The sequence below is a fragment of the Cupressus sempervirens genome, chromosome 7, assembly GCF_028749045.1.
Source record: "Cupressus sempervirens isolate cs-2001-9-10 chromosome 7, ASM2874904v1, whole genome shotgun sequence".
In the NCBI taxonomy this organism is placed as follows: domain Eukaryota; kingdom Viridiplantae; phylum Streptophyta; class Pinopsida; order Cupressales; family Cupressaceae; genus Cupressus; species Cupressus sempervirens.
The window spans coordinates 913,899,001-913,915,647 of record NC_143124.1 but is presented as its reverse complement, the minus strand read 5'-3'; the positions used below and the strand labels follow the sequence as shown (position 1 = coordinate 913,915,647).

Genomic DNA, 16,647 nt, shown 5'->3' with positions numbered 1-16,647 from the left:
ATTTGTTGATAAGAAGAACAAGGACATGGTTTGTAAACTACAAAAGGCACTTTATGGATTGAAGCAAGCACCTAGAGCATGGTATGAGAGGTTGCAAAAATATCTTGTGAAGATAGGATTTGAGAGAACAGATGACAATAGCAACTTGTACATCAAAGCTGAAAAAGGTAAAGACATTTTGATATCATAAATCTTTGTTGATGATATAATATTTGGAGGAAAAGATGTTTTATGCAAAGATTTTGCTGATCAAATGAAGCATGAATTTGAGATGTCAATGTTTGGAGAAATTAAATTCTTTGTTGGATTACAAGTGCATCAGTTGAAACAAGGAATCTTTGTGACCTAATCCAAATACATTAAGGAACTACTCAAAACATTTGGCTTAGAAGACTCAAAACCAATCAGCACACCAATGGCAATAGGCCATAAACTATCTAAGACTGATGAGTTTGCTGAAGTAAATTAGACGTTGTATAGGTTAATGATTGAAAGCTACAATATGTTGTACATAGTAGACTAGACATTGCATTAGCTATTGGAATAGTAGCAAATTTTTTGCAAATCCAAGAGAAAATCACTTAATGGTAGTGAAGAGAATATTAAGATACTTGAAAGGAACGTATGACTTTGGTTTGTACTATAAGAAGAGTGAAAAGTTTGAACTGAGAGCCTACACTGATGCATATTGGGGAGGTGACATTGATGATAGAAAAAACACCAGTGGAAGAGCACTTTTCTTAGGAAAGAGGTTGATTACATGGATCAGCAAAAAGCAAATTTGCACCTCACTGTCCACTACTGAAGCTGAATATGTGGTATCTACCATAAATTGCACCAATATTGTATGGATCAAACATTTGCTTCAAGGTATGAAGGAAGAAGTAACTAAGCATGTGATACTTTATTGTGATAATACAAGTGTTATCAATATATCAAAGAATCCAGTAATGCATGCTAAAACTAAGCATATTGCAATCTCACTATGTAAGAGAGTTGGTGGAAGACAAACAAGTGAAGATGGAATATGTTAGCTCAAAGGAATAGATTGCTAATATCTTCACAAAAGCACTACCTAAATATGCTTTGTCCTTTTCTTTATTGTTCGAAGACTACTCCATGTGTCACTATCTTGCTTGGAAAGAAACTGCTTTTGAACATCAAACTTGCTATGCTATCAACTATTGTCAAACTTTATCAACCAAGCCAAAACATCAAATGCAAAAATTTTCTTGTGTTGCTTGCTAAGATGAGTCTCATCATTTGACTTTTCTTTCATATATGTACACTTGAATTGTATCACGCTCTAAACCATTCTATCCAAATGATTCCATGAGTTGGAATGCTTAGATGCCAGCTTAGAGCTCCCTATCCACAGAGTGCAAGAAGCTAGTATTCAAGCATGAAGGCTCTCAGCCAAACCTTAGAAATGTGCTTCTTTCTAGTAAACCATGCAATGGGAGGTTCTTTGAGACAAGAGCAAGAATGCAAGTGTCTACAATGAGTTCCTCAAAGATGCAATGCAAGATGGAAGACTAAACTTGAATGGAAATGCAAGATGCAACTATGCTAAACATGGATGAGAGTATTACAAAACCAAATATTTAAACTATGTGATATTATTGCAAGAAATCAAAGCTAAACTAAAATGCAACTATGCTAAGAATGCCATATGATCTTATGCTAATATGATGGAATGAGAGAATGAGACAAGAAATGAGAAGTTCTCCACAAAGCTCCAAAGAAACCTGTTAGAAAACCTGCAGCATGACAATATTCAAAAGATGGATCCTTTGAGGGGGAAAGCTCTCTCCCTTTTAAAGATGTATGGACAATGGAGATCAAGATGAAGATGGTGGATGATCAACGGTGGAATTTGAAAAGAGGAGTGATCCATGTGCACACACAAGTCAACCAATAGAATATAAGTTGACTTGTCATATAAGACAAAAGTCACAAAGCCTTTTCTTTTAATTGCAAAATAGAAAAAGGACTTTATGTGTGCACTTTAAGTGGGTTAGAAGAATGGGGTCTTTTATTTAATTAAAAGGGGACATGTTCTTTTAATCAAATAATGAACTTAGGATAGCATAGTCAAACTATAGGTTATAATCAAATAAATTGATTATTAGCAATTTGGCTTAGGTAAATGATTAAATTAATTTAGCCAAAATGCTAAAAAGGGGGCTAATAGTCTAGATGACCATTTTTTAGGTGATTACATTTGCCCCTCTTTGACTAATGCATGATCAATCTGGGAACACATTACGTCAAAGAAAATCGAAGCCAAGTAAGCGATGATAGATATAGATATCTGATTCCAAAGAATGAAATGCAAAAATAGATAGCAAGTCCTAAATGCACAGCCTGATAGCGGTAGTACTAAACATTAGGAAGATGATGTTAGGATCTGAAAAGAATTCTAACATCTAGCAAAGCGAATAGATCGAGAGCAAGTGATAAGGTCAAACAAATGCTCCTAAGAAATAGATAGCTGTAACAATCAGCAATAGAGTATTTCTGCCCCCTCGGGATCGAAATTGAAATGAGGTAAGGGGATGCAAAAATTGGCTAGACATGAGAAAATTAGAATAGAGCAATGTCCAAGATAACAGATAGATGATTAGAACCCAAGAATGACTTATAAGAAATCGATAAAATGCCCCAGTTTGACTAGAGTTGACCTTGAAGGATATAGCATAAAAATTAGGTCAAATCTAGTAGAGAGATGATTTAGATGTGAAAAGGTGAATAGAAGGAGATATGAATTATAGAAATGATGAAGACATGAAGAAATGAAGATGCCCCAGCGATGATTCAAAGATTAGACCTCAAACGGTCAGCTAACTGCTCAAAAGAAGGTAAAATTTTAAAATTTGATTTTGACCATTAAGATGAACTCGGATTTCAATTTCAATCCCGAAAATGGATCCAGGACGTCAAAATTAGCTAGGGGTGCAATTTTTGCGCAATTTCGAAGAGTTTTAAAAATTAGGTCAAAATGAGGTTGGAGGCTATAAAAGGGGTCCAAGTGTCATTTTCACTATTCATTTGTCTTTTTGTGATTTGAGAGATTTTGTGTGGTCCACATAGCATCATGGCTCAGGCGAACATTCCTCTTCATCGACATTGTTTCGAGCGCAGCTAGTTGCACAACCGGCCAGAGCGATATGGGGCGCCGGTAAGTGACTACCTTTTTGTTGCTTTTTTGAGCTTTTTGTGAGTTTTTCGCACATTTTTAAGTTTTTTGAAAAAAATTCATGCGATACTTTTAAAGTATCGCACGGCCTCAGAAATATTATCGCGCGACACTTTTTTTCGAAAAAAGTGTCGCACCGTTCAAGAAAATGTGTCGCTCGAGCCAAACCCAAATGTCGCACAACATTGTGCGAAATGTCACACGACATAAAAATGTCGCACTCCTATTTAAAAATGTGTCGCACGATACTGTTTCAAAAAAGTGTCACACTCTCTTTGTAAAAAGTGTCGTACATCTAGTTTTGTTATTTTTCTGAATGCTTTTTTTCATCATGTGACTATTATTAATGTTTGCTTGTTTTACCTGGACAGGAGGTATTCTCAGCATTACAGATTAGAGCTCCCAAGGTGGTTGGTTTGCGCGTTGTGCAGCATTTGAGCGATGAGGAGCAGACTGCACTAGTGGCTATGGGCTTGCGGTGGGTTGTACGGATGCACCATATTCGGGAAAACCACAATTTGTTGTCTGCGCTGGCAGAGAGGTGGCATAGTGAGCATAACACCTTTCACTTACTGACTGGTGAGGCGTCGATTACCTTGGAGAACATATATCGCATTCTACGAGTGTCATGTCACGGTGAGCCGGTAAGTTACTTGGTTAGTAGTTTGTTGATTTAGCCATTTCAATGTTGGGTGCCAGGTGTATTGATGTTAAGTTTTCATGATGGCACAGGTGTACTATGATACGACCCCGACAGAGGGGCGAGCGCTAGTGCAGGAGCTTTTCCAGGATGTGACCATTCTGGATCGTCACCTGAGTTGGGAGAGATTGATGACTGAGTATGGATATGATTATCCTTTGCCCAGCTTGTTATGTTCTTTGGTAGCCCAGGCCCTGGTGACAGACCGAGGCCAGAAGGGCTTTCCACTAGGATGGGGTCGGCTGGTATATGATATGATCTCTCGACCACGTAGGATGACATGGGGGCCTGCGATATTGGTAGAGATGTACCACGAGCTTCATGAGATAGTATATCATGAGGGTGGATCATGGGCATGCGGAGCAGTGTTAGCACAGATCTGGGCTTGGGAGCACATCACTGTGATCCGACCACAGGTGCAGCCATGAGAGCGCAGCCAGCCATACATTTTTTGCTATAAAGGTTTCATCCCACAAAGGCATAGTGGAGATGTGACCTATTACAGATGCATGTTTGATGAGCTGAAAACATTCACATGGTGACCATACCAGGAGTGTCAGCGGTGGTCAGATTCATGGGAGTTAGATTACATGCGGTATAGCAGATTGCTGGTGGGTTGGAGCACAGACATTGTGGAGCAGTTTGTGATCAGTCGCGTATAGCGGCAGTTTGCAGAGCGACAGGTGGTGTCAGTGGAGACTACTACCTATGCTCGGATGCACATAGATGAGGGATTGGGATGGTTGCCAATGCTAGACTATCATACAGCAATTCGAGATATCGCAGCACTAGTGGCGACTCCCTGGGATTATCGCCCAGATGTGCCAGATGCAGGGGCTAATTCAAGGTATCTTTATGAGATGCAGAGACACCCATTCCCCCGATTCACACATCTAGATGTAGCACCTGCAGGAGTGGGAGGTGGAGGTGGCAGTAGAGGAGGAGGAGGCGGAGGAGGAGGGAGAGGGGGGCGGCAGATGGAGGGGGAGAGTTCCCGAGTAGGGTGGAGGAGGATGTGAGCGCAGGCGAGGCAGGCGGTAGAGGAGTCCTCAGATTCTGATGGTGATGATGGTGGAGAGGAGGAGGTTCCCTTGAGGAGATAGCGAGCGGTGAGGGTAGAGGCACTTGTAGAGCAGCTAGCAGGAGGAGAGGAGGAGGTGCCCTTGAGGAGGCAGCGAGCAGTGAGGGTAGAGGCACATGCAGAGCAGCCAGCAGGAGGAGAGGAGCAGGGTGCGAGGATCTATGCCTTGGAGGCAGAGATGCAGGCACTTCGGGTGACCATTGCAGTATGGGATCAGTAGCTGATGGACGAGTGAGCATGAGAAAATGAGCTACGCCGAGAGCGGGATGCTGCGAGGCGAGAGGCAGCGCATAATGGTGCCTGAGCTGCATACTATTATGCTGCCTATAGGAGTGTGGTACCACCAGGATAGGATCTTCCTGATTATTCAGAGTGAGCGGGCAGATCAGAGGTGCAGTGCAGGCACTAGATAGGAGACAGGCTCCTCCACCAGGGCTAGCACCAGCCGCAGAGGGTGGCAGTCAGACATGACATTGTGTTTTGATTTGTACCTTATGTATTTTTGAGACATATATCCAAATTTTGGATCTCACATTTGTATATGTACCATGACACATTTGATATATATATGAGATACTAGGTTTATCGATATTCTTGTGTACTTGTCTCAAAATGTATGTTTCAGCTTTTGTTTTTAGCTCATGTATGTGTATATGCTTATGTGTATTGGTCTCTCATATGGGTGGTATAGATTTAAATGTTTTTGTGAAAATACGACACTTGGATAGATCGTATGTGATGATTTTTTTTTTATTAACCCCTTGTGATGACAGGTTAGCAAAGAAATGTAGCGAAAGATTAAGAAGGTGAAAAGACAAATAGAAGCAAAAGATAAAAGCAACTAACTGATATGTCCATGAAAAAGATGAAGAGAGAGAGCTCTTCCCACATGTAGGAATGTGCAACTAGAAAAAAATGACATGAACCTAAAATGCAAGCTACTATGCAAATTGGTTTACCAGCAAGAAGCGCATAACATTTAGACTCTTTAATTTCATCATTGAGCATTTATTAGGGACATCATGAGATCATACAACCATCACTAGTATAACTATGAGGATATGAATATGATCGATATCAGATAGGTATGTGGAAATCCAATCTAAGCATCAGAGACATGTAAGTCAAGATAACTACGCGATTAGATTCCCTAAGTTTAATTTAGCAAGATTACACCTATATCAAGGCATAAGAGCCAGGATAAAATCTGAGTGCGGTCTTGCAAAACAGTCAAAGTGTTGAATAGGACAAGCACGAATGCTTACAACACTATAGACAAACAAAGTATACCCATAAGCAGAAATCAAGAAGACATGCCCCATGCCCCCAGTCTTCTAGTCAATGACATTCTCGAAAGACTATTAGGGAGGGAACACATGGCAAAAAAATCATCATAGACAGCACACAAAGTAGATAAATATCAGCATAGCTCAGTCGTTTAAGTGTTAAAGTGCGTGTGTGTAAGTCACTTGGCCATTTCTTCCAGACTTGCTTCTGATACTGAGAAATATCGCGACATCAGAGACCGTAGGTAAACTATCTGTAAAGTGTTGAAAAACACTTGATGTCAAAGTGGGTGGGGGTAGTGTTGAGAAACACTATTTTGTGAGTTGTCCAAGAAACCCTAATTCACAAGAATACCTCAATAGGCTAAGCAGTTGTGCCCCCAAGACGAGGACAAGAAATAATTCTAAGCTAGGAAATGTGTAGCAAAATAGGTGATTGAGACTGATAGACAGAGGTGCAAGGGTCTCAAGTAGCACTTGTTTCCAAATTTTCACCACTTGACAGATTTTTTCAGGACTTTTTTCAATTTTTTGTATTTTTGTATTTTTTATTTTTTTGGTGATACATCAAAGTGCCTATTGCTAGGTTTTCACTAAGAAGATCTTTTTTTCAAGACATTTTCTAATTTTTAGGATTTTTTTTAGGATCATATATGATTTTTTCAATTTTTTAGAATAATTTAGAGATCACTAGTTCTCAAGCAAGATTACATTATTTTCTCCCAATGTCTAGCAAGGTATAGGACACGATGGAGAAACAAGTCGGCGGATAAGAAAAGATGGATGAAAAAGGAGCATGAAGCAAGTAAAAGTGATCCTCAAGGACTGACTCCTCAAGAGTACCCAAGCTAGGGAAAGAGGTGAAATAGTCATATGAAGCATGTTTTGGATAAGTAATGGAAGTGATGAGAAAGATAGCATGTAGGATAAGAAATAAAGCCAACAAGTGAGATAGCATGAAGTGTGTAGTCCAAAAGAGTAGCCATGTCAAGAGACCTATGAGAACCATGTTTCATTTATTATGATCAAGACCAAGGGGTCAACTATATAGTATAGCAATGGGATAGAGTAATAAGAATAAAGCTCAAGATAGAGGCTATGAGTGAATGGGAGAGCACAATAGAAAATCTGGTGGATAAGATAGCCAATATGCAAAGATAGCTCAACATTGTCAAGATCAAAGAGAGAAGAAGGGATAGATGGATGATGGAAGAATTATGCATGATGCCTATTTGCCAGGTTTTCATCATGGTACTTATTTGAGGTGCCACAAGAAGTAGTTTTCACCATAGGATAAATTTATTTCTCTTTACTTTTGCTACCAAGGTGCCACAAGAAGAAGTTTTCACCAAGGCACTTTTTTTTTTTTTTTTTTTTTTTTTTTGAATTTTTAGAAAGAGCTCAAGCTTTTTGAATTTAGATAGTGCTCCTATAGGAAAGATAAGCCATGATAAGCCAAGACCATAGAAAGGTATGCTCAAAGATGTTGATAGGGTGATGAAAGGGAAATGGTAGTAGGAAGAATATATGGAGGATAAGAGTTCATGTATAGAAAGGAGGTGTAAGCTTTAGAGGATTTCATGTGGGTAGCTAAAATATTGGACAAGATCAACATTGACACACACCTTGAAGGGTATTGGAACAATGGAGGAATCATGGATGAAGTAGTTTTAGGTTTAGATGTATGAGGTGGTAGAAGAGATTTGGAAAAAAGTGAAGTGGAAGGCTTTGGAATATTTTTAGAAAAATTTTTGAAAGAAGATGGAATAGAAGCCTTTGGAAGCTTGAATGTCAACTTTGAAGTATTTTCAATATTCAAGTCTTTTAAAAGAGACTTGGGAATCCATATAGCTTTAGATTTTCCTTCGGATACTTCAAAACACATTTCTTCAATAATGGGTTTAGGAACCCATATTTTCTTTGATTTAGATTTTTTAATAGTGGACCTTTGTAGTCTCTTTTGTGCATTCTCCTTCTTAGCATTCACATATCGATTAGATGGGACATAGTGATCTTTCTTTTTCAATGGATTCTTATGTTTATTCTCACTTCCAAAGGACTTGGGATTTGTGGATGAATAAGGCTGATATGACTGGTTTAGGTGGATAGATGGGTGAAAAGTCATCAAGGATGAGTGTCTTTGTTGATCTTGAGGTATTATAGGAGAGCTAGGGAAAGAGCTAGGAGTGAATGTACGAGATGGAGGAACATAAGGCCCCAATATGGATGGAAGGTTTGAATGCTTTAGCTTAGATGGATAAGGACCAAGGATAGATTTAGAAGATGGAAAGGGATAGTGGAAAGGGACATCAACATCTTTAGAGTGAGCAACGTGGTCAAAGCCATCAATAGACTCATGAGTAGCTTTGACAGGAGCAAAATTTTTAATAGGAGCACTTGAAGCTTAAGTAAAATTTTGAAGTGGATATGGAGAAGTAGAACACGAGGGGATGCTTTGATCTTGACAAGTAGCTTTGGATAGCATATGAAGAGAACTTTTCTCATAATTTTCAGTAAGCTCAAGGGAGATAATGGAAGTGGTATCTTCATCATACTTGGGGGGTGGACAAGATATAGGATATGGAGGGGAAAAATATTGAAAGAGATGAACGGGTTCTTGATCTTGATCTTTCTTGACATTTATAGCTTTTTATTTTTGAGAGTCCTCTTGACATGGAGCCACTTCTGAGGACAAGGGAGAATGAAGAGTGAATGGAGTAGTACTTGGATTAGGCATAGTAGTGCATGAAGGTTGAGGATGTTTAGGATTAGTAGCATGGAAAAGGTTTGCAGCCAAATGAAGGTTAGCTTGAGTTTCTTTTAGAGGTAGCCCTTGAGGATATGTGTAGTCAGTGTGGAAAGCATTAGGTTCTTTATTTGATGGAGACATGTTGGAAAGCTTTGAAGTGTTGGAAGATGCATGAGTGTTGGAGGAAGTGGAAGATGTAATGGAGCCACTACTAGACATAGGTTCATCAATGTAATCTTGCTCAAGAGAAGTATCCTCAGCACATGAGTCACTAGAGGTATCAATAAGATCTTGGATTTTATGTTTTAGCTCAATGCATTCTAAAGTACTATGCTCATTATGTTGATGATAAGCATAATAGATATCCAAGAATGGGTTTCCATATGAGCTAGACTTTGGTAACATGATGATCTTATTGCTAAGAAGTTTTTGCAAAGTGTCATCATAAGAATCTTCCAAGGGAGCAAAAGTTTTATTAGAAGTATGTCTAGGATCTTCTTGTTGTTTCTCAAGTGAATAGAATGCATTCATGTCTTCATCATTATCTTGGTCAAAGATAGGTCCATCATGAAATTTTGGAATAGGCTCAAATTAGGTATCACTTGCTTGTCCTCTAAAGAGGTCTTTAGATCTAGAAGATGAAGACATTTGATGTCTTGAAGTAGAGCATGTAGACCTAGAAGAAGAGGATGACCTCAAAGAAGGTGACTCACATGCATGTAAATACCTTAAGGAAGATTCATGTAATGATGCAATCTTCTCCTCTAACCTTTTCTCAAGTTTAGACTTCATTTCTGTCATGTGCTTAGAGAGATGAAGGTAAGAAAGATCATTTGTCTCTTCTAGTTCTTTGTATTGCACATATAGATCTTGAAACTCTTTAGTGACATGGAGGATATCATGATCATATAGATTTGATTAAAGTTTGGTAGCACAAGGTTTAGATCCCATAGTTTTAGATGCAAAGCCAAGCATAAAAGAGCCTAGAAGATAACTTGATGTTGAAACTATAGGAGGTAGAGTGTTCACGTGCCAAGATAGTAGAGAGAGATTAAAGCGACTTGTCAAACAATATGTCCAAGAAACTTACGACATGAATGACTCAAGTCAATAGATACGCAAGATGCCCAAATAGCCAAATAAATAGAGCAAGCAGGGTGACAAGTGAACAACTTTCCCAACCCAAGAGTGTAGTCAAGAAATCAAGGTAAACATTTTAGCAAAAGGATAACTAGCAAGCATGCATAGACCATGAAGACAAAAAGACCAAGAGCACTAAGACCAAAGAGCCACTTTAAGCATGTTTAAGCACTAGAGACATATAAAATAAAAATCAAATGATGAGACTCCCCTTAGCAAGCAACACAAGAAAAATGTTAAGACTTGATGCTTTGACTTGGTTGAAAAAGTTGTACAATAGTTGATAGCATAGCAAGTTTGATGTTCAAAAGCAATTTCTTTCCAAGCAAGATAGTGACACATGGAGTAGTCTTCAAACAATCAAGTAAGGGACAAAGCAACCTTGCATGATACAAGCATATGTGAGGTCTTAAAAGAAATCTGTATAACTATCATCGTGTATATGTTCCAAAGATTTCCACAGGTCTTAGCACATTCGAGAACACATCAAGCAATATCTACCTAAAAGTCATGGTTCATTACTCAACAACTTGGCCCATCCTTGATGCTCCTTTGCCTCACACCAAGTGGTTGCCCAAAAGAGATATTGGCTTTGTCATAGAAATACCATAAGCATAATCAAGGGAACACATATGGTGAGTGTAAATCTTGGGGTGATCCGGGTAGTCCACTAGGATCAATCCTTGCACCAAGAAGTTGAGCGACTAAAAAGGGTAGTTACTAACTTAGGGTGTTTAGATAGGGCTTCCGTTCATAGTTTTCCTCTTGCTCCCAATTATGGGACACCTCACCTTGCGATGAATAACCGATCTCACGATCACAAGAGTACCTTAAGCATTCTTGCCTAGTGATCTCCCTATGGTCGAAATCCCATAAGCGATCACACTAGGCAAAGATAAACACTACGTCTACCAAAGTTTTGTATCCTTGATAGCCTTGAGTTTATAGTGGGTTGGAAGAGCCAGGTAATTTGCTTGTCCCCACTTGGGTTGTTCCTCTCAGGTTGTCTGAGAGCAGGCCCTCTAAAGGATTCTAACTACACAAAGTGGATCAACTTTCTGAAGTCAAGATTTTTGGTTCACCACAAGGGTGAAGAGCATACTCTCCTATTCCAATCATTTTCTCCCAAACACACCAAGAAGATTCAGTTACCCCTTGCTTTTGAAACCAAATGGCAAGTCAAGATTTCTGATTCACCACAAGGGTGAAGAGCATATTCTCCTATTACCAAAAGACTCCAATCACAAGTTTTATGTGCCTATAGAAAATGAAAAATTATTCAATGCCACACATGAAAACAAAAAAGCAAGAAATTTTGAGTTTTTATGCTTTGGGCAGCCTTGCAAACAATGTTAGTAGCCCTTGCGCATTTGAAACTTTGACATGCGTTCTTTTTATGCAATGTTTCAATTTTTTTCATAAGGATGGCAACCTGTAATCACAACTTGTTAGCACCAAAATTTAGTGTGAAATAACATAAAAATCTGCAATAAAAAGTGGTGAGTTGCCTCAAAAATCCAATTTATCTTCCAACCAAGTGCATGCAAAGAAAGTGCAAGTTAATCACAAATGCTCTCATTTTTACTCTTTGATTTTGACCTAGTCAACAAGATTGGACTTGTTTGCTATGATTTCCTATCCAAAAATAAAAATGAAAAGAAGAGACCCTATTAAAAATTAGAGAGCTTTCCAAAAATGCAAGAAATTTTAAAAAAATCTCTTCATTTGCGCTCTAGAGATCAATTTTGTCAAAACAGGCCAAATTTATCAAATCGAGTTTTTGATCCTTGATACGACCTCAAAATTAAAAACACAAAAAAAGAACCCCTATTATAATTGAAAATCCTTTCTGGAAATGTAAGTTTTTTTGAAAAAGACACTGATTTGCGACTAGAAATGACTTTTTATGAAAAATAAAAGAAAATATCATAACTTTAGCAAATCATGTCAAAATGCTTTGAAAATTGGACTAAAACATTTTGGATACATACACAACTTGCAAAAAAAAAATTAGAATGAAACTCAAAGCAATTTGAAAGATATGATCAAATCTTTAAACCAACTAAATTTTTGGCCTTCAAACCAATCTACTTATGGGTTGGCCTTAAAACCAAAGTGATATTTCTACAAAAGCACTTGATTAGATCCAATATGCTACTGTAAAAAATTAGAGATAAGAAATGAAAGCAAATGGGGCTAGAAACTTGATTCAAGCCCCACAGTGGGCGCCAAAAATGTACACTCGAATTGTGTCACGCTCTAAACCATTCTATCCAAACGATTCCATGAGTTGGAATGCTTAGATGCAGGCTTAGAGCTCCCTATCCACGGAGTGCAAGAAGCTAGTATTCAAGCATGAAGACTCTTATCCAAGCCTTAGAAATGTGCTTCTTGCTAGTAAACCATGCAATGGGAGGTTCTTTGAGACAAGAGCAAGAATGCAAGTGTCTACAATGAGTTCTTCAAAGATGCAATGCAAGATGGAAGACTAAACTTGAATGGAAATGCAAGATGCAACTATGCTAAACATGGATGAGAGTATTACAAAACCAAATATTTAAACTATGTGAGATTATTGCAAGAAATCAAAGCTAAACTAAAATGCAACTATGCTAAGAATGCCATATGATCTTATGCTAATATGATGGAATGAGAGAATGAGACAAGAAATGAGAAGTTCTCCACAAAGCTCCAAAGAAACTTGTTAGAAAACCTATAGCATGACAATATTCAAAAGATGGATCCTTTGAGGGGGAAAGCTCTCTCCCTTTTAAAGATGTATGGACGGTGGAGATCAAGATGAAGATGGTGGATGATCAACGATGGAATTTGAAAAGAGGAGTGATCCATGTGCACACACAAGTCAACCAATAGAATATAAGTTGACTTGTCATATAAGACAAAAGTCACAAAGCCTTTTCTTTTAATTGAAAAATAGAAAAAGGACTTTATGTGTGCACTTTAAGTGGGTTAGAAGAATGGGGTCTTTTATTTAATTAAAAGGGGACATGTTCTTTTAATCAAATAATGAACTTAGGATAGCATAGTCAAACTATAGGTTATAATCAAATAAATTGATTATTAGCAATTTGGCTTAGGTAAATGATTAAATTAATTTAGTCAAAATGCTGAAAAGGGGGCTAATAGTCTAGATGACCATTTTTAGGTGATTACATTATCAATATATCAAAGAATCCAGTAATGCATGCTAAAACTAAGCATATTGCAATCAAGTATCACTATGTAAGAGAGTTGGTGGAAGACAAACAAGTGAAGATGGAATATGTTAGCTCAAAGGAATAGATTGCTAATATCTTCACAAAAGCACTACCTAAAGATGCTTTTGAGTATTCTAGAGGTAAGTTAGGAGTGATACCCCCAGCCAAGGCTACCTAAAACAAAAGCAATAATGCCCTACATCGAATGAGCTGAATGTAGAAGATTTTACACATTAATGCAAAGGATGTTTACTTTGGGATTCATGCCTACAATAGTTGATGTGCTGAAGTCCCAAATCACTCACAAGCAAGGTGACAAAGGGAGAAATTGAATGAACCTATAAAAGCTACACTTGTATACTAGGATGCTAATATGTCTTTGGCATTGTTGTCAAAGAGGGAGAAATAGTTATAACTGATCAACACAAAAAGGATCAATAGGAGAAGTTGTGAGATATTGATCAAATGAAGATGGAGGGAGATGTTGACCAGAATAGTAGAAGCAGAGCAATACAGAGGGTGAAAGACAAAGAATAAGGATACAGCAACAAAGAGGGAGAAGTAGAAATGAAGCAATCAGAATAGTAGAAGGAGATGTAAAGCTACAATTACTTTTTGGCATATTGACTTACTGTTCTAAACTAGCTAGCATTTGGTTGAATAGTTTGGTCTGATGGTTGATTAGTTTTGGTTTGCCATCAATTCCAAATAGGGAGATTGTTGCAAAGGAGGAAGATTTTTGTTGAAGAATGTTTTCAATCATTGTTTTGTCATTGATGCCAAACCTGCTATTTGTAGGGATGATATTTTCTTATAATATCCAAGTACTATCACTTAGTTGATTGATGAAGAGGATTTGATCAACAAGATGTAACAAGAGAACCTAAGGGAAAGGTTGAGTTATGATGTTGTAATGAAGTGCAAGGATCAATTAAGACAATGGTTAAATGATGTATTGATGACATACTCAAGGATACAGAGGTTGGTCACACTTAGAAACATTGGAGGAAGAAGTTGTAACAAAGTAGAATACAAAGCTTAAACTAAGATCATTAGTGGGTGTCGAGCAAGTTAGTTGAAGCTGAGCAAATTCTTAGTAGAAGCCGAGTAATAGAAAATTCTAGTGTGTGCCAAGTGATCTTCAGGTGCCAAGTGAAGATCAAGTGCCAAGCATCAAAAAATTCTTAGTTGGTGTCAAGTGATCTTTAGGTGTCGAGCATCAAAAAAACATAGTTGATGCCGCGTAACACAGTATGTGTCGAGCATCAGTATTTCAATAGTGTCGAGTTGCTGCATTATTTAAAATGATGAAGATTCACCAAATCTGAGCTGACAAAGTGGTTACATTGAATTTTGTGAATGAATTGGAAGATAAGGATGATGAGCTAGTGGCACAAAATCCTATGTAAACTATTTTTGAGCAAATTCTAAAGGATTATTCAAGAAGTTTCTAGAGGAAACAAAATATGGGTTAGATGCAATGAATCCTACCTAATCCATACGAATTGAAATTAAAGAATGGAAGAATCAAGCGGGAAAAGGTACTGCAATACTTCTATTTAAGAAGTCATAGACCAAGAAGAAAAGAGTTGTTGATACTGTTGCTACTGAAGAGCCAAATCTACAAAGTAGTTAGAAGGGTGTCAAGGGGGAGACATCTAGGAGAAGGAAGAACACAGAGGCTCTACTTCTACAAGTGGTCATGAAGAGATGATTGCACTGGTACATTGAGCATGAAGACTCAAGGAGACTAAGTTTGAAAGGAGGGCAAGCTGTCAAGAGTTGCAAAGATTGAAGGCCAGGCAAGGGTATGAGCTAAGAAGTGATCTAAAATCTGCAAGATAAGTTGTATGTTGTAGTTAGGTCAAGATTTTATAATACTCTCTAGAAATTATATTAGATATGGAAATCCTATGGACTTAGATTTTTTTAATAGCCATTTGTAAATCCTTTAATAGGGTGGCATTCCAAGTGAATGTTCCAAATTCCTTTAACCAGACCCACTTCTAACAGGGTGGTTAAATCCTCTAACAAGGTCACATTTGATAGTGTGTTGTAAGCCTTTAACAAGGCAGGTCTTTCACAGGGCATCACTTCAGAAGAGTAAGAATTGAGTAGCATGTTACTAGTGGTTTTTCCCAAATTGGGTTTCCATGTAAATCACTGTGTTATGTGCTGATTTCTTATGTGTTATGCTTGAATTTTGATTTATAGTAGCTTGCTGATTAGAAAAGTTAAAGCTTGGATGAATGAATGGTTGAATGGGCTCACTACACTTAGTGAAAATTTTGAATAGGACATTTGGACCTTGAATAACTAATTCACCCACCCCCCCCCCCCCCCAAAGTTATTCTAAAGTGATTCTAACACCTTGATATAATTGGTCAATTCTATAACTTCTTGTTGTTTCTTTATACCTCCACTTCTCGTCCCTCTTGGCTTTAAAGAAGCTTTTAGAAGAGGCTTTCTACCTCTTTTCTTCACTGAGTTACTCATGGCCTTCATAGATTGAATGAAATGGGCACCCCCCAAATACTCCTAAACAAAACCCAATATTAGAAATATGGCACCAAAGATAAACATATATTAGACCCACAATACATCACCACATAAATGCATTAGATTGCACATTATAGCACACATTTTTACATTTGCTACTAACTGTAATCACCTAAAAATGGTCATCTAGACTATTAGCCCTCTTTTCAACATTTTGGCTAAATTAATTTAATCATTTACCTAGACCAAATTGTTAATAATCAATTTATTTGATTATAACCCATAGTTTGACTATGCTATCCTAAGTTCATTATTTGATTAAAAGAACATGTCCCCTTGTAATTAAATAAAAGACCCCATTCTTCTAACCCACTTAAAGTGCACACATAAAGTCCTTTTTCTATTTTGCAATTAAAAGAAAAGGCTTTGTGACTTTTGTCTTATATGACAAGTCAACTTATATTCTATTGGTTGACTTGTGTGTGCACATGGATCACTCCTCTTTTCAAATTTTACCGTTGATCATCCACCATCTTATCTTGATCTCTATCGTCCGTACAACTTTAAAAGGGAGAGAACTTCCCCCTCAAATCATCCATCCATCTTTTGAATATTTTTATGCTACAGGTTTTCTAACAAGTTTCTTGGGAGCTTTGTGGAGAACTTCTCACTCCTTGTCTACATTCTCTCATTCCATCATATTAGCATAAGATCATATGGCATTCTTAGCATAGTTGCATGTTAGTTTAGCTTTCATTCTTGTAATAATCTCACA

The 16,647-nt window shown here is 37.7% G+C and overlaps 1 protein-coding gene across 1 annotated transcript in view; it reads left to right on the top strand.

Annotated features, from left to right (window-relative positions):
• The window catches only part of LOC149550491 (uncharacterized), a 71,990-nt gene extending 66,539 nt beyond the window's left edge, over window positions 1-5,451 (top strand). Inside the window, exons 5-8 of the mRNA XM_089794480.1 lie at window positions 3,571-3,843; window positions 4,562-4,746; window positions 4,977-5,211; window positions 5,365-5,451. Coding sequence (XP_089650606.1) covers window positions 3,571-3,843; window positions 4,562-4,746; window positions 4,977-5,211; window positions 5,365-5,451 — 780 coding nt within the window. The remainder of the gene's footprint in view (window positions 1-3,570; window positions 3,844-4,561; window positions 4,747-4,976; window positions 5,212-5,364) is intronic.
• The last annotated feature ends 11,196 nt before the right edge of the window (window positions 5,452-16,647 follow it).